At 46.5% G+C, this 27,606-nt stretch overlaps 1 protein-coding gene across 1 annotated transcript; it reads right to left on the bottom strand.

Moving 5' to 3' along the window:
• Nucleotides 1-27,606, bottom strand: LOC104517710 (potassium/sodium hyperpolarization-activated cyclic nucleotide-gated channel 4; the record flags this gene model as incomplete). The annotated part of the gene is made up of 5 exons (XM_010176835.1): nt 1-165; nt 2,060-2,300; nt 4,501-4,647; nt 18,112-18,330; nt 27,445-27,606. Coding segments are annotated over 5 exons (934 nt in total), but the record flags the coding sequence as incomplete, so codon positions are not given.

Here is a 27,606-nt window from a genome sequence, read left to right as displayed (position 1 = left end):
CAATTCTGTCCAGCCTGTCAAGCGCCACGGTTTCAAAAGCTCGTCGCATCATGGGATACTCTTCTAGCACCTCGTTGAAGTTGTCCACTGAGAGGGAGTAGAGCCGGCAGTAGGTATCAGCTCGCACGCTGGCTGTGCGTCGGCCACGGGTCAGAAGGCAAATTTCTGGAATGAAAGACCCAGCCTGAGAACATGGGGATAGAAACCATCACCCCTGAGATACAAGACCTGTCACCGTCACTCACAGGCAGTCCTGCCTGCCAACCAGCCTGGACTTTACCTGCTCTCCCACTGAAAACATGAACAATGGTAACATTCTGCATACGAAGTAGCAGTTAAAAAATACCAGGGGGTTCACTTGTGGCAGCTGCTACACACAATTGCCCCTCAGGGATTCTGCTGATCTAATTAGCTAGACAAGTTTTGTTTCAGTGGATTATCAAAGATACAATTTGTGCATTCAGACTGGAGAAGCTGTCTTTCTCCAGCTCCTCATGGGCACTGGGAGCAGAAGGTCAAGCCTTGCCCTCATTGAAACCACTTCTCTCTCTGTGCTGATCCATGGCCTTGCAGTAATTTTGATCGCCACATCCAGAATATTTGTCTTTTCAAGGATTTTTGTAGATATGTCACAAGCTTACAGATTGTCAGGGAAAGCCAAGTTAGTGGCACCCACTAACTCTTGGTGAATTTACACTGCAGTCACCTGCTCCCAGGAGGATGCTCAGCTGGTTACAGAGCAGAAACCCTTAAACCTAATATAAATGCCTGACTTGGCCACAGATGGTCCTTGAACACTCAGCAAAGAGCTACTGAGTCCTGCTTTTCCACTGATGACACACACAGTATGGGCAGCTAAGACAGCTGGTGTGATCTAAAGACTGACAGGATTCTTCTCTGTGCTGTATGTTGGGTGTCACTCCACCAGCACCACTCTCAGGATTCATTCTAGGTTTGCCCCAAAGCACTGATATAGCAGCACTACAAGGTTTTCAGTGGGTTATTTATTAGGCTGCTCTCCTAAGGAAATGATGCTTATGACACCATGCCATGTGTGTTTGGTATCTAAACCACAATGAATGTCTTGGGCAATTTTAATCCAATCTGTCAGAGTCGGGGTATCCTGACTCCCACCCTGTAACTCCAAATCCCAGTAAACTGACCCAACTTGCTAGAGATGTGCAAAATCCTTGTACTCCAAGTAGGTACAGACAGGTTGTTTCACAGGAACTGAGAGTCTAAGAAGAGCGTAGGAACTGCAAGATAGGGATTTTTTTAATAGAGAAAAGGCCTTACAGAAGGGAAGGAAAGGCAGGTTTCATTCTGTCCCCTCTCAATAGGCCATTAATTGTGGGGCATTCAGTGCTTGTACTGAAACATGCCTCTACCAGAGAAATGTCTGTCTTGGGCTGTCAGTGAGGTCTCTACAGGGTCTGATAGGAAGGGTGTCTCTGTGTTACTCGTAAGAGCAATATCCTAAATCTTCTCTTACAATCTTTTCTGCCCTCATGCTAGTTTCACTGTTCCAGAGCCCTGCTGCTGATACATCACACCTGCCTGCTGACACATCACACCGGCCTGCTGACATTTTGCTGAGCCACAGGCTGGGCAGATGATGGACTATGTTTTTCCCTCTGTGTTTATACAGTACCTCATATGATAGATGCCAGACAGTAGGACTAGGCAACACTATAAATGTGTTTGGAGAATTGAGAATGCTCCATTTTTTTTCCTTTAGGTTCTCAGCTTCACAGATCTGTCATTTTGCTTGGGGCAAAAAGAAATGAACCTACAAGAACTAAGTTTCCCTTCTCTGTTTTGCTATTATTTATTATCTAGGCTTTCGTGCTGCCCATGAGTCTCAGTCACCTCCCACTGCACAATTTACTATATGGGAAGCTGCAAGACAGGTGAGATGAACAGAGACAGAGGGTGGAGGAGGAGGTGCGTGGGGTATCAGTTGCACATGCTGCCATCCCTGTGTGTCCAGGACAAGTTAAGGAACACCTGAGCAATAGCAGTAGGTATCGCTACGTAAAGGTGACTGATGAACACACACCTCCAAAGTAGGAGCCATCTGCCAGCTTGGTCTCCTTGTTGCCTTTGGTGAGGACGCTCACCACCCCGTGCTGGATGAAGTACATCTTCTTGCCAATGGTGCCCTCCCGAATGATGTAGTCCCCTGGCTGAAACACCTCAAATCGCAACTTGGTCAACATGGATGTCACAAAGTTGGGATCTGCGTTGGCAAAGAGGGGCATGGAGGCAACCAGCTTCCGGCAGTTGAAGTTTATGATTTCCTGATCATGATGTGATGCAAAAGGGAGAGAAAGAAGAGAGGGGGAGGGAGGGGGGGGAGAAAAGACAGGACAGAGAGCAGAAAAGACACACACATATATTTAATCAACATCTAATAACCTGTGAAGATCCCCCACTTGACCTGTACATTAGAAAGTGGGGAAAAAATATAAAAAAGCTGTTCCCTTAGTGTGGCTTCCCCAGTGCAGGCTGGAATGGGCTCTGGATGCTCAGAGCACGTAGCAGTGCGAGCTGAAGCTGACAGCTTGACACCAGGCTTCACCATTTTCATTCATATGCTTTCTTTTTGAGCAGGGACACTACCCCTCAACCTCCCTAAAACACACAATATACCTCTTTCTGCAAGAAACTTTGAACAGTGAAAGAGGTGCATAGCACTGGTGAAATGCTGCATGAAAAAGCCCAGGGCTCCTCTCTGGGAAAATGTAACTCACCTTGGCAGGCCTATGTTCTCTGTTGTCCTTCCTTGTCAATGAGATATTAAACAGCATAAACGTGCCAAGGTGCTTAGAGGAAGAATTATCCTGGGCAGATGGGGACAGTGACAAGAGAGGGGAGGGAGAGGTGCCCACCAGTCACTGGGGCATGGTGGGATCATCAACCTCAGATGAAGAAAACTCAATTCAGCTGCTCAGCTGTCATATAGCAGACAGGGACTGTGCCTCCTCCTGTGGTTTGGTGTCACTCGGAGGCTATGACAGCACTTTCCACTGCACAGGAGTTGCTCTGTGCCATGCCAGCTCAGACTCAGAGAGCAGCAGCAAGTGATATTGAGTAAATCACCTCAGCACAACACTCTCCAGCCAAGCAAGGAAGGAGGATCTGGATGATTGGAGCAGGAAGAAAGAAGGCTGGGGAAGCATCTCTCTCCTCTTCACTGGGGTTCTTTACAGGATTGGCCTTTTAGACTCTTTAGTTTTAATATATGGCTAGTAGATCCTCAGCTCTTCTCTCTCCTATGGAGGCATGTGACTTGGGGGGGAGACAGGAGGAAGACCGCTTCTGGTGCTTGTGGGTAACACTTTAGAGGCATATACTAGGGAGAACCCGCATTGCCAGGCTTTGGCTAGGGGAGAAGGTTCTCTCTAGAGACTCCTTTCAAGCGTGGGCCCTGCTAGGAGGCTCCTCCTTTCCTTTGACTCTATATGCTGGTACAGCTGATGGATGGAGCAAAGATGAGGCCAGCACACTGCACAGAGGTTTATATAAATAAATGAGATACAGATTAATATTAGGAAGTACAAGGTGGGAGGTTACTGAGATGCCATACCAGGCAGTAGTGCGTGTGAGCGTGGGGAGGGAAGGGGTCTTGCAGAGTGTGAGGCAATAGCAAGGCACTTTCCAGAGTGCTCTCCTGCAGGGTTTCTTTGGGAATGGTGAGGACGTTGCCAGACCTTGCCATGGCCTCAGAAGACGTCAAGATGCATACGTGGATGTGCTGTCTCTGCTGGGCATGACATTAGAGCACAAACAGAACCAGTGCTAATGGGAAAACTGACCTCCTACCACTCCCATCAACTGATGGTGTCCCCTGCAAAGCACTGAGAAAGGAGACTGCACACTGGGAACTCCACGGCTGCCTGATGTTGCCAGACCTTGCCATGGCCTCAGAAGATGCCAAGATGCACCTATTTCACATGCTGAGTGGGTGGCAGGGCCTGCATATTGCAGCCCCCACTGCCTTTATGTCAGACATCACTTGTGCTGCAGCAATTAATAGACTCAGGCAGGAGTCCTGCAAATGCCAAAGGCCTGGGTTTCTCTCTCCACAGCAGTGACTTCTGCTGTGATCAAGGCAAGGGAATACTGGACATACACCAATGGCTAGGACCATCATGCCTTTTGAATGAAACTGTTTCCAACAGAGATGTAGTCAAGCAGTGGATCATGTCCTTCTTGGCCTTGCTCTCCCAGAAAATTAGGCACAACACAGGAACAGGTACAGCCTCAAGCAAAATGGTGCCTTTGTGGTTGCTCAGATACGTGGATGTGCTGTCTCTGCTGGGCATGACATTAGAGCACAAACAGAACCAGTGCTGATGGGAAAACTGATCTCCTACCACTCCCATCAACTGATGGTGTCCCCTTCAAAGCACTGAGAAAAGAGGTTGCACACTGGGAACTCCACGGCTGCCCGAGATGACAGGAACATGCATTGCCCATTCAGCGTCCCGTCCTTACCTCTCGGAGGGGTTCACTCAGCTCTCCCAGGATGCTCTCTTCATCAAACATCTTCCCCTGGTAGCGGTGCTCATAGTAATCATGGATGCGCTGCCGCATGTCTGCGGGGAGCTTGTGGAAGGACATATACTGCTCCACTTGTTTGTACTGTGCAGGAGAGAGAGGAAGAGAAAGAGTTACCAGGACGTGCAACAAGCGGCGCCCTCTCATGGGCAAACACATACTAGACCGTACCCATACCTGCTTCCTTCCTGCCAAGCCAGGCCTAGGTAGATAAATCTGGTGCTGGAGAGAGCAGCTGTCTGAACACAAAGGGAGTTTGCAGACACCTTTGTTAGATTCCCCATGTTTTAACCTCTAAACTTATTCTCAGCCAGTTACACTGTGGAGACAACTCCTCACTCCCTGGGTGCTGAGCAGTCCAGGCTCCTGTTCTCCACTACACATGCAGCAAAAACTGGGAGCAGAGATGAGTAAGAAGTTCTCAGCTGGGAATCTCCTCTCAGGAAATAATGCTGAGCAAAGTCTATCCAAGCCCTGTGCAGAATGAGAGCAAGGGAAGTACAATGTGCCCTCAACAGAAGGCTTTTCTATGGCACATGGAATGGCGGATGTACGACCTGGCAGCTTGGCTCTGGACCAGTAAGTGCAGCACTTCGAGGCCTCAGCCAGGTACCAGGGGCTGTACCAACAGCAGAACATGGTCCTGCCTTGGATGTTCACAGTCAAACTGAAGGACACACACAGACAGAATTCTGACAGTTATTCGGTTGCAGTTGCAGTACCTGTGCCCTGCTTTTCCTCTCCTCTGTGTTCCCATCTGCCTGGCTATGATGGCACTTTTGCTTTCCCACCTAGGGCGGCACAGGTCCAGATTTTCTTCACCTTTTGCTGGGTCCCTATTGCCCCATGCACTCATACTAGCTAACCCATCTGTATTTTTACTTAATGATTTGTATTTCCATCATGTCATTTAGAGGGGAACACAAGGGCACAGTGACTGATGCCAGAGCAGTATTTGAGGATGAATGGTGCTTTCTATGAGGAAGTGACACTTTCTCAAGGGCACAGGACTGTAAATGGTTCCACTTGCCTTGAAGGTGCTGCAGGGACAAGGTATGTGCATTGCAATGGTCACGCTCCCTCCCACTGGTGTGCAGTACAGAACATGATCCTGAGCATGTACCATAGTAAATAATGCTGACAACAGGACTATGCTCCCCCTTTGCTATCCCTCTTTCCCCTCTTCTCCCTGATAAATCTGTCCCTGAATGTCCCTTTACTGCAGCTTATGCTGAAGAGCCTAATTACCAAAGTTCTGCTCATTACAGAGCTCCCCTGCACACACCAGTGTCACTCTGCTCTCAGTACAGTCTGTGCTGGCACTGCCTTGCATGTTAACAACTTGATCTGCACCAGAGAGAAGAAGGAATTACTCTAAGAAGCCAAGGTGGCAGAGGGGACACTCGGGGTTTCCTGGCATTTCCAGAGCTTTTTGTCTGTAGCTAGCAGCAGACGAGCTGGCTGTAAATATTCATGATCACTACAGCATGATCAAAGTCAAGCGAGTCACCACCACCCCACAGGGAGCCAGGCAGAGAATTGGCAATGAACACTGCACTTTATTATTTGGATTGCAGAAGTTCTGTAGAGACTGGCAGGGAGCTGTGTCAGGCAGCACTATGCTGGGTGCTGCACCGTCTGCAGCTCCTGAACGAGGAAGAGAAAGAGAGTAGAAACCATCATCTCACATGTGGACAACTCACTTAGCCCATAGAGGATTTTGCAGGTTATGCTCTTAAATGCAGAAATTTTAAGGGCTTGGCTCGGATATCTAAACACACATGTCTACTACCACTGGAGATGCATTGTGGCATTTGGGACATCCATGGGACCTGGCAAATTGGTCATAGGACATGCAAGACACTCATTATGAAAAGGGAAATCATTAGGCACTAGCTTTTGCTGACTCAGGTTTATTAAATTTATCCTAAATCCACAAACAGTTCTGCTTGTTTTAATGCTCTATTTTTGTTGAAGAAGTTGTTTACAAAAAATGTCACCTTATATTCTTAATTTTAGCCCAATGTCTTGAATTGTAACATTGACCAGTGTCACAAGATGCCTCTCATCACCTGCTGCTGGCCACCTGCCCGCTACCCCTCTTCTCTCCACCATAAGCACTTATGATCAATCTTCAACTGACCTTTGTTTCTTGGGAAAAATACCCCCAGCTTCTCAGATTCACAAGCACAGGTTGGATGGGGCGACTCAGACTCTGCTTATTCACTACTGTACGTGGATTTATTGCTTTGTAACAAAGAGCAATAAATTACTGCTCTGTAAATTCCCTAGGGCTCATCAGATTCTCCTGCAATCACTGTCCCTAGATAAGGCTAGCGTAAAACCAGGACAAATTTACTTCACCAGAAAAAAAGGTTCTGCTTCCGATTACAATTTAAAATCATGGTTATAAAAGAAAATTGTAAAATAAGTAACCATCATTCTCTGTCATAGTTAACATCTTGGCTCTCCTGTTTTTGCTCATGCTACCTCCTCTCACCCACGCTAGCTGGAGAGTTTTGTGGGCTCTTAACTCTCCCTGGCACAGAGATGGAGTCTGCAGAGGTGCTCAGAAATGAAAGCATCAGCCCCTTCTCTCTGTGTTTGATAAATTGAAGATTCATGTGGGGTCTTCCCCCTTTCCTTGGAGCTGCTCAGCCAGGCTGAAGGCCACGTAAAAACTGCATGAGGGAGGGCCTTTCAAAGAGTAGTGGGAGGTACAAGTCTCTTCTCAGCCCTGAGCTTTCAACGAGATCACTCCTGAGGTCACCAGCAACACTCAGTGGTGGGACAAAGCAAAGGGGTAAAGGTAAAGGTTTGGTGAACATCAACAGCAGAGCACATGGGAATTAAAAACTTCTTGATAACTCTGAATTTACAGGTCTTCTTTTTTAACTGAGGCCCTGACACTGGCACTCTCTAAAGCCACCTCATGCCCCCTTGGGTTGGCACCCCTTTGAGTTCCTTTCAGACATGGCCAGGCCTAACCTGACAGCCCCTTTTGCCTCCTTTCTCCCTTGCACTTCTCTGTTCAGGCTTCCTACTTGTCTCCATGTCCTCACTCTGACCTGTGCTCAGAGGAAGGCGCAGAGATTAGTGGGCTCTCTGAGTTCAACTAAAAAGACTCATTTAGGAATTATTTCAATCTCTCTGAAGACAATCGAGTCTATTTAAATCCTAACTCATTTTCTTAAGTCTGTTTTTCCTCAAATAAGCCCTTGAAGGAACTATTAATGTCTCAAAAGGAAACATTTAGCTGAGTATTTTTCCTTCTATAACTGGCCAGTCTCCCTGGTTGTCTCACTGCTCCCCTCCCCTTCTACCAAAGCTCAGCTCACTCACAGTCTAAAGGGAACTAAATATTTTTAACTCCTTCCATGCCTTCAATCTCTAGCATGAATCATCCTCTCTCTGGCAGTAATAAATCACTGGCTGAAAAGGCTGGACTACTTGCCCTACTTCTGAATACAAAGAAGATCCTGAATTTGAGAAGAGCTGCTCCCATCCCAGTCCTGGCACTGACACCTCTTTGAGTCCTCTTTTGGTCCACACACATCACTCTTCAGACCTTCAGAGAAACACTGATTTCCATTTTTGCATCTTCGATAATTCAAACACATTTATACATTCTCACCACAGCATGCCCACCGACATGGGCACACACACATAACCTCCTGTCACGAAGGCACTTGGGATGCTTGTCTTCCTCTATCCAAAGATAAATTTAAACATTTTCTATTGTCCTGGTTTATGCAGTTAAATTATCACACCTGTACAGGGCTGTACTGCTTGCATCCTTCCAGAAATAGGCTGAAATCACTGTGGGACAAAGTTTAATCTTGGTCACAGTCTCCATATCTGGACTCTGTGGAAGTCAGCAGATGCACTTGTGTAAGAAAAAGGAGGACCAAGCAGAGAAATGCATTTTCAATTAAGTGAAAAATTAGGATGCTCTGACAGTATTTCAAATGCTGGCAGTATATATCCTGAGAGACTGGATTAAGATACACATAAGCAGCCACGACGTACAATGTTGTGGATCTCTCAAGTGGATTAATTCTTCATAGGAGTAAAGGTCAGGAGATTCACCAGATGGAGTGTTTTGATGGGACACAGTTGCATCTTTGCTTTATGTTCTCTGACCTATGCTTAGGAGTAGAACAGTGCAGCTCCCCCGCACTCAGTAATCATCAAAACCAAATAAATGCAGAGTTCAATTTTTCTGTCTTTTAAGCCATTTGCATTCCTATCCTCAGGATTTGTTCTACAACCAGCTATACATCTTACTCAAAATGATCAAGACACACATTCTCATGGAGTCAAATGACTCCAGGAATGAGTGGTTTAAGAGAAGAAAAGTGAACTATGGTAACACAATAAAATCATGCTGGTGCATGATCTTTGTTGGTTTCCCTTTGCAGAGATCCATGCTTGATCATATTTAGCATCAGTAATAGCTTAGCTAATTTTGATCTTTTCTCTTCCTGAAATTTTGCTGAGAACTGTTACTGGTGCAGGCTATCACAGTTTATCCTGAGTCTGCAACACTTCTGAATGCTGTTGGCTCTACACACAAACTCATGCTCATGAGCGCTGTCCTGCTGTTTTACATTCATAATATTAAACGTGTCTTCTCCATAGCAATAGGGAAGTGGTTGAGGGGAGTCTGTGTTCAGGCATATGCCGGCCTCCCCACACCCTCCAGCCCCCAGGCAGCAAGAGAATGGGCTTATAGGTGAGGCTGAAGCAGGAGCTCAGTTCCTTCAAAGAAGGAACCAGAGGAAATAAAGTGAACTAGTAAGCAGAAAGATGGTTGGGGTGCCTACATGAGGGGAGTGGTAGTGGGTGCTGGATCAGTGTGGCAAATTGTAGCTGGTTGTAGAGGAGCTGGTGGTTATTTCAATACCAGTTCAACCAGAACAACTCAGACCACATCTAGTGCAGTGCCGAACACTATCAGTGCTGCTTTTGCTTTCTGATTAATGAGCTAAATTTAAACCCATCTCTGTCTACTCTTCAGCTTTGGAAGCTATTTGATAGCTACCTCCATTCTGCAAAAAGCTGCACCTAACGTCCTGGTTCTGAGTCCTTCCAAAGACTGCGTTAATTTTTGTACCAGCACTAGCTCAGTGTGCTACAGGAGGATGATTTATAAGTGTTGTATATTACTACATGATGAAAAACATGGAACACTTTTATCCGTACTGCAGTGATACCTTCAGAAATTATCTTACCTAGAATCAGGCCCTTTATCTCTTGCTGTGTTACAAAGACCACAGACATTAGCAGAAAATTCTTGGAGCTTTTTTTCCCACTTTCTAGACAACAGTCATTACATCAAGGGTGGCTGTAACGATCAGCTGCTGTAGTTGCCTCCCCTTGTTGTTAATCAGTACCTATTCAGGCAAGGATTATGCTTCAGACAATCCCATTTCTGGGCTGTGAGATGTCAACAGACTGAGTAGGGTCAATTATGAGCCTGATGAAACAGTTGTTTACTTCCTCCCATCGGCTGCATTGCTGCACTGGCCACAGCACAAGCCAGGGAACCTCGCCATGGGGGATGGTGCCATTCAGCACACAGTGCTGAGCTTGCAGTCACACACTCAGAAGGCACGGCCTGGCTGGGCTGCAAGCAATGGAAACACGTGCTAACTTCAGGGGTCCTAGGAGAGCAGATCCAAGAACTTTGAGACAATTTTTTTTGCATTAAATGCTGTGGGCAATACCCTGTTTGTCTGCTCTTAGAGGTGCTCAGCTTTAAGGTCTAATCCTGTGCATCACGGCAAGGTCGTGCAGTGACAAATGTATTATGTACAATCTGTACATCAGGGCTATGGAAACAGCTTGTTTTCCATGACTGCTCCAGCCTGGGAAAGGCACTTGAGAAGAATGCCTTGCTAGGTTTGAGAAGTCCCACCCTAGTGTAATTCGGTGGTCCAGCACAAGGAAATTTTGGACCCAGTCAGTGAATCTTTTCTTATTCATTAAGCATTGGTGCGGCCTCAGCTCGAGTACTGGGTGCAGTTTTGGGAGCCACAGGATAAAAAGGATCTAAAGCTACTGGAGAGTGTCCAGAGGAGACCACCAGATTGGTGAAGGGCTTAGAGGGGAAGACGTATGAGGAGAGGCTAAAGTTGCTTGGATTGTTCAGCCTGGAGAAGAGGAGACTGAGAGTTTCATCACGGTCTAGAACTTCCTCCCAAGGGGAAGAGGAGGGGCAGGCGCTGATCTCTTCTCTCTGGCCACCAATGCCAGGAGCAGAGGAAATGGCAGGAAGATGTGGCAGGGGAGGTTGAGGTTGGCCATGAGGAACAGGTTCTTTAGGCAGAGGGTGGTGGAGCACTGGAACAGGGTCCCCAGGGAGGTGGTCATGGCACCAAGCCTGACAAGATTCCAGAAGCATTTGGCCAAGGCCCTCAGACACATGGTCTGAATGTTGGGATTGTCCTGTGCAGGGCCAGGAGTTGGACTGGATGATCCTTGTGGGTCCCTTCCCACTCACAACATTCGATGATTCTATGATTCATATCACAGGATATTTTGGAGATGTCAGGTCGTGTCACTAGATCCACATATCTGGAGGTGTGGTGGGGAAAAAGAGACCAATACTACTTTCATTGGAGGAGCACAACAAGAGAGATGAGGTAAAATCTGCCACCAGACAAAGGCCAGAAATGAAGAAAAAGGAACAGTGAGTCTGTGCAATTTGAAATCAGTACTGCTGGGAGCAGCCTTTTGCCAGGAGAGACAGCTCAGCAGGGAGGCTTAGTGCTTTGCATTATGATGCATTTTTTTATTTATTTACAGTTCAAGTGCCAAAATGAATTTCAAAACTGATAATGAAGTTTGAAATCCCACACTGGGATATGAAGAACTGCTGAGGCAGGAGCACCTTCTTTTTCCGTGACAACACACACAGTGCTTGTGCGTGCACAGACATACTGCTCAGAGCAGGCTGTCATCAATGTTGCTCAAAGAACAGAACTACTTGTGTGGCTTCCACTCTCAGGAATAAGATGTTAAAATCCTAGCTATAATCACAGTACCTCTGATACAGCAAACCAAGATGAATCCCTAACTGACAGAAGGCAGCTTCGGTTTTTCCTTCTGTAAAGATGTGTTACAAAGACACTGCAACGACATCGACTCCTTTCTCCCCTCGTTCATGTGAGCACAGAGAGGGTACTGCATGTAAGTTCACCAATGAAATATTCTTCTGCAAAAACAAAAACTACTTGACCTCAGTTTAGTTAAGGCCATAAAAGGAAGGCAATTTGCACTGCAAGATGTTTTTAAAAGTAATCATTAGGTTTTCATTCAGAAAACATTTCAATTTTATAACCAACCCAGGATTCCTTCATGAAAAGAATTAAATAACCTTAAAACAATTGACACAAATTTCTGATTTTTTGGTTGAGCTGAACTGAACAAGTCATTATTTTTGCCACTCCATTACCTACTTCTTACAAACATTCTTCTAAAATCGAGATGGATGTGCTGTCTGTAAAAGAACAGCTGCCTTGAAACACTGGATGCACAATCCTAAGCCAGCCATTGTCACAGAATCTTGACTGCTCACTGCCTTAAAGCACTTAAACAGAGTCAAAGGATGACAGAAGATAGAAGGGACCTCTAAGGGTCATCTGGTCCAAATCCCCACTCAAAGGACAGCCAATTTACATCAGGTTGCAATTCTTTGGCAACCTCCTTGGACCTACTGTCACATATGGGTGGGTAAATAGAGAAGGTGGGGATGAGGGACACTTTACTATTCCAGACACTCTTTAGTATGTCATGGGGAAGCTGGACCCGTCCTAGTAACTTAAGCTGTACCTAACCTTGCTCCTTTCACTCGCAAGACTGCAAACCAGACAGAAAACCCAGTCCTGATTACAGAAAAAAACACCTAAAAGCAGTGCTGAGACACTGAGCCCAGCACTTCTAGACACAATCAATAAAGTACATCATTTATAAGCCTTGTTATCAACCCCAAATACTTTGATTGACTGTAACGTGGGGCTTAATAGTTCTCAGGCCATCTCTTAACAGACTGAGGTCATATACAACTAGTGCAGTCATAACAGGATAAAGCAAGGCACTCCAAACTTTCTCCAATTAGGAAATTTTATTAAATTTTGCATTTGATTAGATTTACCAGACTCCTTTAATTTGTGGAGTGCTGCACGCTGCCTACCCTCTCCTTCGCACACATGACCAGAAGAGTAAAGGTGGCTTTGCATCCTGACATCCAGAACTGAGATGCTAGCTCAGGAGAGGACTTCTCCATAACCCCTTTGGACTCTAGGAATGCCACCTGAAAACCTACAGACACTGGTGACCAATTATCTAGGGAATGGCATTTCAAATCCTGTTCAGAGTGGTAATCAACATGAAATCTCCCATCTGACAGGTTTGTGGCAGAATAACAGCAATCTTTGCCCAACTCCACGCTAAGAGAGCAGCTGACATTAGTTATTTTAATGTATCTGTGCTGTGTCGTCCCCAAGGTAGCACTGGCTAAGCCAACCCTGGAGCCACAAGAATTAATACGGCTTCGGTACAGTGCTGTGCTTGGGTTAATTAGCTGTGCTTAAAGGGGGCTAATCAGCAAGGGCATATTGCCAGCCTAATGTGATTATAATATATCCAGGACCTCAGCTAGGTTCTCTGCACCGAATTCCCTGTACACCTTCATTTGGAGGCAGTTCCAAACGCCAAACCGTACAGTAACACGACTTATAAACACGGGAGCAGCCATGAAGGGTCAGGCTGAGGGGTCCTCTCACCTGGTGGTGTGACTGACAGTTTTAGGTGCTTTGAGGAAGAGGAGAAAGAATAAAAGAGGCACACAGCAGTCCAGCTCCTGGCCATACCCTCCTAGCTTTTCTGACAAAAAGCAGATTAGGGATATCCACTGCCAGGGGTTGTATCTCCATCTTAGCATTCAATAACACCTGAAAGATTTTCCTTATGTGAATTTATCTAAATATTCTGAGGCTAATCAAACGTTGGGCCTCCACAGCACCCTGTAGAAGTGAGTTCCACAGTTTAATTACATACTATTAAAAAAGAATCAGTCCTTAAACCTGTTGCCTAATAAGACTCTATACTGCTGGTCTTCAAGGACTGACTAAGCCCAGAAGACAGATCTCTGCTCTCATTGCAGCAGGCAGGCACAACGGCAGTGTCTCACTTTTCCTCTAACAAATACAGGCCTCGCCTCTGCTACAGAGATGGCACGCTCCAGTTGTTATGCTTCAGCCTCTACAACTACTAAATTTTCCCCAATTACTCTTTGTTGAATTCAATGTTGAATTCAGGATGACGACAGAAGGGCTGAAATGTTGATAATTAAGACAGTAAAGTGTTTTTTTGCTTGGATAGCCAGACCATGAGATAAAACTGTGGCAAGTAGAACTGTGCTGATGGTTGAGCAGGGCTGAGAGGTGATGCCATTAGTGCTTCTGTAGGATTTAGAAAGTGATTCTCTCTTTAGTGTAACCTGCTTGCCTGCTTGCAACTGTGCTGCAGCAGGCGCTTCTTCAGAAGAATGACAAGTGAATATCCAAGTATCTACCCAGTTTTAAGATATATTTTAAGAACAAGAGGCATTGGATAGTTGAGGGTTTATTGGATAGTTCAGAGAGTGATGGTTTGGGGGGGAGGAGGAGCAGGGGATTGAATGTGGAGAGCAGAGGGCTCGAGGGAATGCCAGTGTAGCAGACAGATCCTGAGGAGAGATGAGGCTCTGGGAAGAGAGATTACAGCTTTGCTGGGCTCTGCAATGCTGACAGCAGCAATTCCTATCTCTCATCAGTCATTCCTCCATATGTACCTGAGAAGATAACACGGGAGAGCCAAGCCTCTCTGCAGGATGCCCATCACTGCTGGCATCCTGCTGGGATGGCAGAGTGAAGCCCGGAGTCTCTCTCTGCTTTGTTCCAAGGAGCATGGCTGCAGTAAGCAGCATAATCACCGCTCCCGAAAGCCTCAAGGTTGCAGAGTCTGCTGGGGAGGATGGGGGTGGGTGTGTGGTGACTTGACATAAATATTAATCCAGCTGAGCTTTAGGATTAGAGAAAGAAATCAATAGAGGAACCTGCAAAAAGCATGAAAATAACTGGCATATCAGTCTAGCTTATTCAACTCCTGGGCAGGAAACACTCTTCCTCTCTTGTGAGCCACAGTTCCTGCGAGTTGTGGGGTAATTTCAGAGTCATTGATGAACTTTCATGTTAAGGCTTGAGCTGATCCAAGAATAGCTGAAAAGGGCCTTGCACCTCTGCTCTTGCTCATGGACCTCCTCCACCATCACCCTACACCAGCTCTGACACTCACTGGACTCTACAATAAGCTAATTCAACCCACTAATCTGGCAGAAAACTAACCCAGAAGAAAGAAATCAGCTCAGTAAAGGTCTGTGGAGTATGAGAGGTGGGGTACAAGGGTGAAATGGTTGAGAACAGTGGTAAGGAGCATTGGGTGAGAACAGGTATGTAAAGGCTTCCTCTCTTAGGTCAGAGCTGTCAGATCAAATCAGTTATAACACGTAGCTGCACAACATGACTTTGGGAAATTTTTCTGTCACCAGAACCCTTCAGGATGGGACCTGGTAGTAATATTTTCTCGCATGTAGGAAATAAGACATCAATCTCGGGTGCAAAGATATTTTGGAGTTAGACACCAGACTGAGGTTAAGAGGTAAGAGTCAGCCCCTGATCCTGCCACTGTCTTTCTGTGACCATGGACAAGTAATTTAGGGCGTAAGACACTCCGCAACGCAAGATGGGACAGACAGGTCCCTTCTAACTATGCCTCTGGGACTGGAAATAAAACAGTCACTTCAGAGTGCCAGATCTAAAGAGCTATTCTGATTCAGAGCTTTTTAAGGGAGGCACAGAGCCAGACTTAAATGATGGCTGAGCCACTTCCAGTGCCTGAGCCGGTGTGAGTGCTCCATGCCACATGGGACTCTCCGCTTGTACTTGGAAACCTCAGCACCACACTTGTCTTGGAGGGTGCAACTTCCCTCTCCAAATTCTCCATGCTTCCTACCACCCCATCAATCCTATACAGCTTCCCTGCCTTACAGAAACTAGCATAGCGTGAAGTCAGATGCTACAGAAAAAGATTTAGACAGGACAGGGATTGAGTGTCCAAATGTTCAACGAAGCCAACCCAGAGTGAGATGAGACTCCTACTGAAGCCAACATACAGCACGTCTTGGCTTTTACTCCTCTTCTCAAAAGCCCTGTTTGTACCAGGGAAGAACAAGGTGGTTTGGCAAAGATCTAAACAATCTGAAACTTCACTACAAACTCACTCCCAAACCTTGTCCTTAAGTTTACACAAAGCAAAGCCTGTCAGTACAGTTAGTCTGTAACCTTCTGTCCTGTTACTATGGTATTTCTGCTGTTCCTCTCCCTCCTCGCTGTCTCTCCTTTCTTCAGCTACTCCCAAAACAGCTGCTAAAGTCTCTGTAGCCTGAGCCTCTGCTGAGGGCAGAGCCCTGATTGTAGCCCAAAGGTGTACTCAGCAGAAGTCTCTAAACTGCTGCCTGCTTCTACCAATCGACCTGCAAACTTGTTGAGATTCTTTGCTCATAATATGCTTCAACAGACACTGTCCCATGAGGACTGAACTAAATTGAGTTGCAGGGCTGCAAATCACAAAGCAGCCTCATTTTAATCATGGCTATTCGAGTGCTAAGGAATGCAGAAAGTAAATACATATTTGTTTTAAAACCATCATTTGTCCCATCTGCAAGAGGAAAATGAACGTACTCAATCCCTGAGGCTTTATTTCTAGAATACTTTGGGAAATGAACCTGCTATAAGCATTACACAAGAAATACACCCTTTGTTAAATCCTTTACCCACTGCTTTTGTTACAAACCTTTTCTCCTGGATCTATTAACCCTCTCATTCACATCTCCATATTCTAATAGGGCTTTAATGCTTCACACTGCTTCTGCCACCCCTGCCGCAGTCCCTGATGGCTTACTGGTGACTGATTTCCCTGAGCACTGACTGGAATCCAACTTCCAGGGTCAAGTTCTGCCTCTGTCTTCAGACGTGGCTGGAGAAAAAAATCGTAGCATCCAGTCCCGCAAGCGTAAACTTGGCTGTGGCTAGGTTAACCAGGTGGTTGGATGTGCAAATCAGTCCTCAACTTCTATGCTACTTCAAATATATTTTAATGAATACTCTGCATACACAGATTTGATCAGCTTGCATTCCTTGTGCTGCAGTGTCCTTCTCTTTGGCATGCCTTTCTCTCAATTAGAATTAAGTCCAGCTAATCTGTAACACACTGGTAAAGTTCTACGCAAAACTCAGTGCTCTAGTTGCATCCCAACCCTCCACATTTCTTCTCCTGGGCTTTTTCCCTCTTTTAGCTCTAGCTGTGGTTTGAGATCTTCCCTATCCTCAAAGCATGATTCAGCCTCTGGTCTTCTTTGCTTTCTCTCTCTGCCCTACTCTCTTTCCGTGACCAGCATGGTAATCCCTGTCTCAAACCTGTTCCTAGGACACCTAACAAATCCTTTCTCCCACCTCCTCCTTGAACTTAAAATTCAGTTAGCCTGGGCATGCTAGTCATAGTTTACTCACATTCAAGTGAGTAAACAGCTACCCTTTCACCTAATCTAACTGCACCTAGCAGGCTCAGAATAGGGCTAGCAACTAATTCTTCCTCCTCTTAATCTTCAGATCAGACATAGCCATAAGAGCCTGACCATAACACCTCCTTGCCTATGGCATCCTCAGCCCTACTAATTGAGGACAGTTGCTTTTGGTGACGCCTGAAAGTAACCTCCTGTCTTTGTGGTGAAGTCTCTTCCCCACCTCTGAGCCACCCAGGCCCTTAGTTGTACACAGTCACGCTCCAATTAGTTCTCCTGTTTTGTGGAGATACAGGTCTACTGGTTCAACCAGAGTTGAAGGCAGAAGTTCTGCCTGTCTATGTCCTAGAGGGAAAAGTATCAGTACACCAGCAACCTCTTTGCTTTAGATAACAAAAAGTCATTGTGCAGACAGCAACATACTGAAGGCACAGAATGAGGGAAGGAATCGATGCAGTTCCATGAGTTACCCTTCATCGGCTGAATCACCACCACCAGTTACAGCCGCTGCAGTGGTAACCTGATCAGTGGTGACATTTCTGTCCGTGCCCTACATTATGCAATTCAACTACTGTGCAATTAATTCGATAGCTACCTGGGGAGCCTGTTCGGAGCTCCCGAGCTTTGATCTGTGCTTCGGGGTTTGTTACATAGCTTCAGTCATGAGCACTGAAGTGAATAATCTGGATACCCTTAAGGAAAGTACTTGCTAAACAAAAGCTGCACATTCTGGAACATTCACATCATTTGGCTGCAAGCCAAACAGGTGAAACTACCACAGTCTGAATTACCAATAAACTGTTGTGGTAACAAAGATACTGCACCTTTGGTCTCTCACATGGGTCACTGACACCCCTGGCTTCTTCCAGACAGTGCGTAACCCACCCCTGGGTCACATAAGGGTTGCAAAGCCCAGTCCTTACCTTTTCCTGGTACTGACGCCGTGAGGAGTCCAGAGACTGGATTAGGGCTGTGGCATGGCCGATGAACATGGCATAGCAGGTGGCACCGACAATCATGCTCAGCATAGTGAGCCACACATCTGACATGCCAACGGGCGCCTGCTGCCCGTAGCCAATGCAGAGCATGTGACTCATTGCCTTGAACAGCGCATAGGAATACTGCTTCCCCCAGGAGTCATTCTAAAGAGACAGATAGACAGACAAAGCTTTAGCAGTGGGACAAGACATTCTCCAAGATGAACACATTTCAGGAAAGGATACCTCACATCAGACCCAAAAGTCCATGCTTAAAGCACCTCTATACATTAAACAAGCAATTTAAGTCTTTGAAGGTTTGGAAGTGTTGGGCACACTCCACTTTAAAAAAAAAAAAAAAAAAAGAAAAAAAGCACACATTTACTCATCTGACGTTAACTGACTTTGGCCAGGGTTTTTACAGATTCCATGTACTCTTCCCAACAAAACTTTCCAGACAGTCTGACACACTGATAACCTGCGATAAACTGAGATGAGGCATTGGGATATTTCCAAAATGACCAATGTGTTGGAGAAGGAACTGAAGCAAAGGAGATTACTCCACTGGGAAATGGACTTTAACAGAGAACTGGTAAAAGACAGCCTGAGCAAGGTTGCTAGCAGTAAGATCTTAAAGTGGGAAAAATCACTCCCCAGCAGTTTAGGAAATGGTCAGGATCTCTGGTCATTACCTGCAGAGATAGGAAGGGCAGAAAATTAAGACAACAATGTCCAGACAGCTAGTTCTCAGTGTAAAACAGGGCCTTTTTCAGGGAGCTGAGAAAACTACAAATGGTCTGATTTGAGAGATACAATAAACCACTGTGAGAAGCCAGCTGATGCCAACTGCTTCTTTCGGACACCCTGTGCCTGCAACTAAAGCAAGAAGCACCTCAATAATTACATCATGGGATAGGGAGAAAAAACAGCAGAAGTTTAATGATTCTTCTGATTAGCCTGAGCTCACACAACAGCTCAAGGTACATTTACTATCCTGTGGGTATTATATGCTAGCAAGTCCTTGCCACAAAACCTTGTAAAGTAAATGCACTGTCATCACACACTGCTATTACAAGGTATGTGAAAAAAATACCTCTGTTACAGTGACAGTCATCGCAGCACAGAATCTGTACATTCATCAGTCTGCTTTCTGTTCCTGGGAAGGTGTTAACATTATGGATATAGCTGTGCAGATATATATACCATAGCAAATTAAAGGGTCATTGTACAGAAGGCTGGTTTGGGGCTTGTCAGATAGACGAGCAATACTTTTGTGAACTCCATTTGGAGAGATGCAGCAGCCTCAGCACCAGTGACCAGTAAGGCTAAGAGCCCTGGAGTTTACAGGACACCTCCTTGGAAGGATCTAATCACAATCAGGTGGAAGGCTGATGACCTCTCTGCAAACAGCTCTCTGAGCGTCGCTAATGTTGATGGAAATTTTTCGGTAAGCGTACAAGTAGTAAACAGAAACAAAGTGTACTGTTGCTGTTTGTGAGCTGTGGCAAAGAGCTGGAACCTCTGGAGAGTGTTAATGCTCGGTTAGGAGACAAGCACATGGACAAAGACAGGCGCTAGCGTTACCCTGGCCATATTCAGTTACATTATGCAAGGCAGGCCCTATTCACACTGCAACAAGAAGGGCAAAGCAACAGAAGTGACAGCGAAGCAGACACAGAAGAAGCAGCACATTCACAGCCCCAGAAGAGTGCTCCCTGCAGGCGTCAGCCTGTCTGGGCTCACCTTCCTAACAAAGCAGGAACCTGTTTGCCTCCTGCAATGGAAAAATCTACCCTGGAGTCAACAGAGACAATGTGGCCATTGGTGTCTGTTCCTGGCTATGCAGTTGGCTTGCCAATGTGTGAGGAGCCGCAGCCCAAGGGGGAGCCAACTCCAGATGAAGGCAAAGAGCGTTTGGACTCTGCTGCCTGTCCACGGCAGCAGGGGGGATGCGACCACGGGGGCTGCCTGAGGTGTAAGCACCAGAGTGAATCCGCTTGCTCCTTTCCCTCACCCAGGTTTATGCTGTGGCTTCTACAGTCCTAGCCAAAGAAGTGTGGGGGTCCATTTTTCCACCATTCAGGTTTTCTGTCACTTTGCAGACCCACTTCTGATCTGTGAAGGCATCAAGCATCTCACACACCTTACACAGGCATCTCTGCATCTTCACTGTTAACATTTCCAGGAGCCACACTCCCATTCCCTCAGCCTGGTAGTACTAGCAGTCATAAAGCCGTGGCCCCTGCACTTAGAGAATGGCAAATTGTCCTGGTTTTTATCTGGGCCAGAGCTGGGTTCCTTTCAGCAGCTAGAACAGCGCTGTATTTTGGATTTCAGCTGGGATTTGTTAGGACAGAAACACTGAGAACATCCCAATATTTGCATATGTGTCACTGGGAGTGAAGGACTTTGTGCTTTGTCAGTCTGCAAGCGCAAGATCTAAGGGGATGAGGAATATTTAAATGAATCAGCTCAGTTGGTATTTGGCTCTGCCAATGGGCTGTTCCATCTCTTGTCCCACAATGGGCAGGACATTCATGAGGGGCTCTTCCTCTCTTGCTCTCTCTGGCTTTCGCTCGGGCTCTTGCTCTTCCAGGACTGTGGTTTCAGTTCAGGATTGTTGCTCCTCCAGAATTGTTATCTGGGAACAGCCTGGGCTTGGTCGGCGGGTGGTGAGCAATTGCACTGTCTATCACTCATTTGCATATTTTATTACTATTATTATTATCATTATTATTTTAATATCATTATTATTTTAAGTTTTATTTTATTTCAGTGATTAAATTGTTCTTATCTCACCCTACGAGTCTCCTTACCCTTGCCCCAGTTCCTTCCTCTATCACCTGGGGGTGGGGAGTGAGTGAGTGGCTGGGTTTGGCTGCCAGCCCAGTGCCAGCCCAGTGAAATCACCACACAAATGCTGTAAACTTGATGGCTTTAGCCCATCTATTGTCCATCCTTCAGAAGGGAAGTCACCATCCTGAGACAACAAGCAGGAGCAGTCACTCTTGACCAACCTTTGCTTAAAACGGTGCATCCCTTGTAAAGATGGGCAGCACATTCCCGGTTTTACGGGGGCAGAGGCAGTAGTGCAGGTGTCCTGTCCCATCCCTTCCCTGTTCAATTAATTCCTTTCCCATGCAGGCACTTCTCGCTGCACATTGCAGAAATGCTGCTGCCTTCTGAGTTCAGCGTGGCAGTAGTTTAACAGGGCAGCACATTTCCACAACAGAATTGAGAGCAGTGAGAAAAGAAATGCCAAGCTGAAATCCCAAAGGGAATTTGGGGAAACAGAAGAAGAACAGCTGAGTTGGAATTTGATAGATCAGGAAACTGGCTGCCAGTGTCTTAAATGGCCACAAATGATCAGAGCTGAAGAGGAACATCCTGGGTATCAGGCAGGTTCAAGTTTTAAAAGCCATTCTTCCAGCAACGTGCTGCTCAGGAGTGTTGTTTACGAGGAAGCTTGCCAGTGTTTTGTAGGAATTAGTCATCCAAAACTAGAACATCCAACACCACTGAGCCCCCGTAGCCTGCAGAAACACTTCTGACTCCCTGGGAACTCTACACTTACAAGTCACAACCCCAATTCCCATCAGCAGCATGGCTCCCTGTGAGGACAGCCTGCTTGATGCCAGACTGAGGAGAATGCTGAGTAATGACAGACTGAGGGGCGAGAGCTGGAGGAAAACACAGAGTGTTTAAAAAAACTCCCGAGCAACGTCGTCTGTGGGGAGAAGAGATCAAGGACAGCTGAAAGAGAGGCACTTCCATGAAGGGGAAACCTTTCAAAGCAATTACCTTTAGGACACAACCTCTGAGCTCTTTGAGCATCTGTGAAGAGCACTGGATCCTCATGGCACACTCTGTGTGATGACTCTTTGCTTATAGGTCTCAGGATATCTTTATTTTTTAGGCCTGCTCTACACTCTTGTCTTCTGCAGAATAAGCAGGCAGGTCAAGAATGCAGTACTTTAAGCCAGACTAGTAGTAGTGGCTCCAAATATACTGTGGCCACAAGTTTGCTAGTATCACGGTGCCTTAGACTGATACAGCTTGCTTCTGTGACAGCCATACTCCTATACTCACCATACCACCGTGCCAGTCCCCGTGGTGAGAGGGTTGTACTTCAAATATACCGGAGTGGCTAAAATGGCCCATTAGGGTATGTAAATGAGGCCTTAAACTGCAGAAAGAAAATGACTTCTCGTTAACCGAATCTCAAAGCAAGCTAAAATGGAGCTCCAGATCTGTGCTTGAATACAGTCAAGAGGGATGTTATCTCAGACACATGCCAGGCACTAAGAGCATTTGCAAAAGGGAGTTAAAATGACTTTGAAGCCGCTTCTCAAACTATCTTGTTTTTAACATCCACACTGGCAGGACTATAAGGGTTTATCTGGGATTAGTGTCTGGACTGCAATGCCTCTGCTTAGATCCACCCTTGAAAACTTGGGAGACACGTTCCTGGAACTCTTCGAAGGCAGTGTTGAGTTCTGCAGTGTCTTACAGAAGCACCCAAAGAAACAGTAGGGTGTCTGATAGGATGTTCTGCATCTGATGTACATGTGAGTGTGCCTGGTTGAAACCCTGCTGGAGAGGACGAGAGAGAGAGAGAGAGAGAGAGAGAGAGAGAGAGAGAGAGAAAGAAGTAAAGACACAGAGAAGTACTGGCAAATTCTTAGGGTAGGGGCACAGTTCATGGGCACAATGCCATGCCTGACTTTACCCACTAACATTTCAGAGTACTAAGGAGCTGTCTGTAGTGAAAGGGTGTATTTCATTTTTGTGAACTCCCACATTTGTCTCAGCAGTGATCTTATCTCACCACAGAGCTGATATTCAGGGTTTGCTACTGCACACCACTTATGTCAAGCTATGAAATAAGGCCTCTGAGCATCACTGCCTTCCTCTGGACTAGTTGGGCTGGAAAAACAAACCTTCAGATCCAGTTCAAAGGAAGGGAATAGTGGGACAAGAAATGGAGATGATGGGTCAAACTTCACATCAGACAGAACCTGCCTGTTCTGGACTTATTTCCAAGGAGAGCTTTGCATGGCCTTCACAGAAGAGATCACGGAAGAGATCATAGTGATCTACAGAAGGTATTTTCTCAGGACTCTGAGAGCACCAGTCTTAATTGCCCCACTCAGCCTTGCCTGAGACCTCCACCCATGCACCCATTGTTCCTGGAGCTCCATTTCAGCACAGGCCTGGACACTTAGACCTTGCCTGAGCCAGCTGTACCTGTGCCCAGCCCTGGGCCCTGAACATACACTTTAGCCTTGTTTCCAGCCTTGCCTCTGGCCCCATCTCTTGCTGCTCCTAACTGGACTCCCCAGGCAGGCCCTGGACATGACTTTCATCCTGCCTTCACTGGAATGGTCAATGGACCCTGTTATCACCACTTCTGCTCTGCCCACCCTGTTTAGGTCAGGAAAGACTGTGCCCTAGTTGGCGAGGGCACTGCCTGTGCAGGGGTCACCTTGGCTCCTGGCTTATACCCTGTTGTGGACCAGCACTCCTCTTGCTGCTCCCTGACAGATTTTATAAAACATGAAGATCTACCACACAGCTTCACATGCCTGTGGAGTGAGGGTAGGAGGGATCTGCTGGACCAGAGGCTTGGGGGGAGTTAGGAATCACACAGGTGATCTGTGCAGGATTGCTCTGTCTTCCACAACACATGCTACGCCTATCTCCCTCCTTTCTATCAGCAACACTACAAGAAAGTGTTGTAGGGTGGGGAGCACTTAAACCAAGCTCAAAAGGAAAGCCACTCTCCTTCTTTTGGTAGGCAGGAAGATGATTAGTATTTCCTATGCAAGGCTGCTGCGTTTGACATGGGGATATTTGCCTTTCCTGCAGGGTTTATCAGTTCAGCACAATACCCAGGGGAGTGAGGCACGTGTTTCCAGCAGCTTTCAGGTCTCAGCGGAGCTCAGATTTCTCTGATGAGGAGCTGCCAGGCAAGGGTCTTGGGGAGATGCTGCTGCCCGCACACATGCCGCTCTGCAGCTGACTCACTAGCATTTCTCTTTTTAATAAAGTGCCCTGTTGGGAAGCTAATGCTGAAGCCCCTGAGATTGGGGCTGAGCAATTAATACTGCAAACATCCTTCCCTGCCATTTCAGAGCCACTTCAGAAAGAAGTCATACAGAGACTCACACCTTCTACAACTGTGAAAGATGAAACATGGTGCATGTAGAAAACATCAAGCTGAATTGGACCCAGGGATTTATCGAGCCCCTGATATGATTTTGGCAACACCAGACCCTTCACAGATCCCCTGGAAGAGGATCAAACCTTTAGGAAGCAGATGGGAGGTGATGAATCCTTCCCTACTGTGTCAGAATCAGAACTGGTTTTACAGACTGCCAAGTGGCTAGGTGTGAAACTCTGGAGTGGTGGAAGAGCAGCACCAGTATATTCAAGGAGAAAGTCTCCAAAGCATTTGGCATCTCACTTGCAGCTCCTCTTGGTTGTAGCAGCTTCAGAAAACTCCTTTTTTTCTGTAGTGGTTCCATCCCAGCTTTTTGGCTCCAGTGTGTAATCAGGGCAGTTGTGCACCAAGTGTATTTATCTCCTCAAAGCTGTGACCAGGTCAGTACAGAATGCCCCCAAATCCAACCTAACGACTCTCTGTCACAGACAGACACCATTCTGGCCTCCCATCTCCCAACCCGGTCCATCACAGCTCTCAAACAGAGCCATTCTAGAAACTACCATCAAGATCTTGGCATCAAAGTCTGAGAACAGCCCAGACCACTGGTTTCTTCTTGCTTCCTGACTCAGTGGCCTCTCCTATTACTTCTCTATAGACTATACATAAACTATTGCACTAATCATGCCATCCACATCCACCACTGGTCCCAGTGACACATTTGGAAATCTCAGGAGATTAGAGGACAGAACCTTATTGAGAAGAAACTATCTGATTCCAGAAGAACTAATTATTCTCTTTGTTAAATGTTCTAAACTCAAGCTATTTTAGGGCTGGCATATTCCTGTACAGCTTCTGGAGTGGAAGCCACCTGAACTATAGGTGGACCACATAACCATCTCACCAGTTCTTCATCCCAGTTTCCTGAGGCTTCATTTCTGAGAGAGTCACTGAGATAATAATTTCTTTTCACTTTTATTAAGTGGAAAAAGTGAAGGTGATTTAGCTGCAGAGGAGAAGTGGAAAAAAAATCACACAAGGCAAGTTTAATTCCCAGCTTCACAAGCTCTCAAGGCTGGGAAGACAAGTGCTGCAGCATGTGTCCTTGTCTGGTAAAACTCTGCTCTGAATAGAAACTTTCTACCCTGCCTCTCCTGGAGACTCTGCTGAGCCCTCCTGCCTGTGGGATGCATCCTGTCCCGCTCTCTTCAGTCTTGCTGCTAAGTCTGGCCCAGGTGACTCTCTTTCCAGATTATATAAAATTAATTTTGTATCCTTCTTCATCAGGCTCTGATCCCAGTCTGGTTGCAGCTCTTCGTTCCATTGGGTTACACAAGTGCTTTTCTGGTTTTACAGCCTCTGAGTGAAAAGTGACCAAGAGCTAGTTGGCATTAGCTTGTGCCATGCATTTGGGCAACCCACGCAGTGCAACGCCAGGTCTCTCAGGCTGTTTCAGATACCCACCATTACAGTATTTACTCATCCTCAGAAGCATCTGGGGAGGGAGAACTCTCTAAGCCTCTCATCTGACTTATCTGGGATCACACAGAACAGAGCTGGGAACCTAACCCAGGTGTCCCACTTTCAGTCAGTGCTCCAGCCACTGGATTATTCTTCCTTTCACCATGTGAAAAGGTGCTGCTGGCCTTTGAGTCAACTCTGCTACTCACACTTATAACTCTGCAACCCTAGTTTTTACCTCTTCCCCCTGGGTTGGATGGGAAAAGCAAATAAAAGTTGTTGCCATCAGACAGCAGCCTTCACCCCAACGTTAGGGTAAAGGAAACACGGTTCAAATCTGCTGCTCTGAAGCTGTCCTGCAAGAGCACCATGGCCAAATCACTTCATTGGATGAGGATGATTACTGTCTGCACCTCTGAGCTCTCCAGGATGAGGAACTGTATGTCCTTTTGAACCTGAATAGCATAAACACAATGGGGCCCTGATCGTTCATTGCCCCTGCCATATAAATAATAAAAAGGCAGCATGGGGGAAGATAAGGCAGCTGCTGCATGGGTTGTTCTTCTGCTGTAGATAAATAAAGGGTTCTAGTCTCCAGAACTGTCAGTCTGGCACCTTTCAACAGCAGGAAGTGAAATTATTATTGCAGAGGGAAGAAATGAATAAATAAACGCCAAACAGACGACTTTTTCGTGGATGCTCACTCTTCTCAGGCATGGGCAGCATGAGCCCACATGTGGGAGGCATGGAAAGTTGCCAGATCTTTTATACATTTTACATTTGTTCTGTTCTGCTTGAGTGCCTGATTTTTTTTTATTTTTTTTTTTTAAGAAGAAATTGGCTGGGGGAATCTGGAGGTTAAGAGCTACATTAAGAGGTAATTTTTTTAAGCTTTGTCAGTTTTTGCTGCTTAATCAACTGGACATTGTCCCTTTGAATAAAAGATTCTGAATTCTCAACGAGATGGTTGAAAGGTACCATGAACTCCCTGTGCATTTACCATATCGTGTAAATCTCCCTCACAGCAAGCAGCAGAGTGAGCAGCACAGCTTGGGACGTTATTGGGAAGTCTGGCTACTGTTCCCATGACGGGAAGCCGAACCGTGGCTTGGCAGAGTCTGTTTCAGCCCACTCTAATGGGATATTGTGCAGATCCCCAGGGAGAAGAGTGGGTGATCACACTGACCCTTCAAGTGGATATGAAGCAGAAGGCTTGAACAGTTTCCTTGGGTGCAGTAATGTGAACTATGGAATTGACCCAGCGATGGCTCTAGGACCCCTTCTGCCTCCTGCCTTTGGCTCAGTATGCCCAGATCCCAGCAGAAAACCGTTGCCATTCTTGCTCTTTGCTGTCTCTTGCCAGGAGGGGGAGCCTGGCTCCTGCCTTCTGCTGCAGGCAGCTGGCAACAGGTTCTGCTGGGGCTGGCTCCTGCTCTGCAGCCCTAACACTGTCTCCTTGCCTCCGTGGAGCCTCCATGCCCCCAGTGCCATGGCTTTACCAGTGCCTGCTGGATAGTGGAGGAAGGCTCTAAAAGGATATGGGGGCAAATGGGCAGCTGGGTGATGATGCCATGTTAGTCGATGATGAAATGGTGATGCTGTGATGGAGGGCCTGGGTTTAGGGCTGTGAGGGAGCAAGCAGGGCAGGCACTTACCACCATGCGGTTGAGGGACACCCAACAATCATCGGGAAAGTCTTGCAGCATTGGCACGAGGAACTGGAGGCAGCCATCCCAGTGACACAGCAGCAGCATCATCCCAATCAGGTTCACAATCCGCACCACTGCGCTGGCCAGATCGTAGGTCATGTGGAAGAT

Source organism: Antrostomus carolinensis, unplaced genomic scaffold (assembly GCF_000700745.2).
Source record: "Antrostomus carolinensis isolate BGI_N321 unplaced genomic scaffold, ASM70074v2 scaffold14871, whole genome shotgun sequence".
Classification (NCBI taxonomy): Eukaryota; Metazoa; Chordata; class Aves; order Caprimulgiformes; family Caprimulgidae; genus Antrostomus; species Antrostomus carolinensis.
The sequence above is the reverse complement of the archived record's forward strand: the minus strand, read 5'-3'. Positions and strand labels throughout refer to the sequence as shown.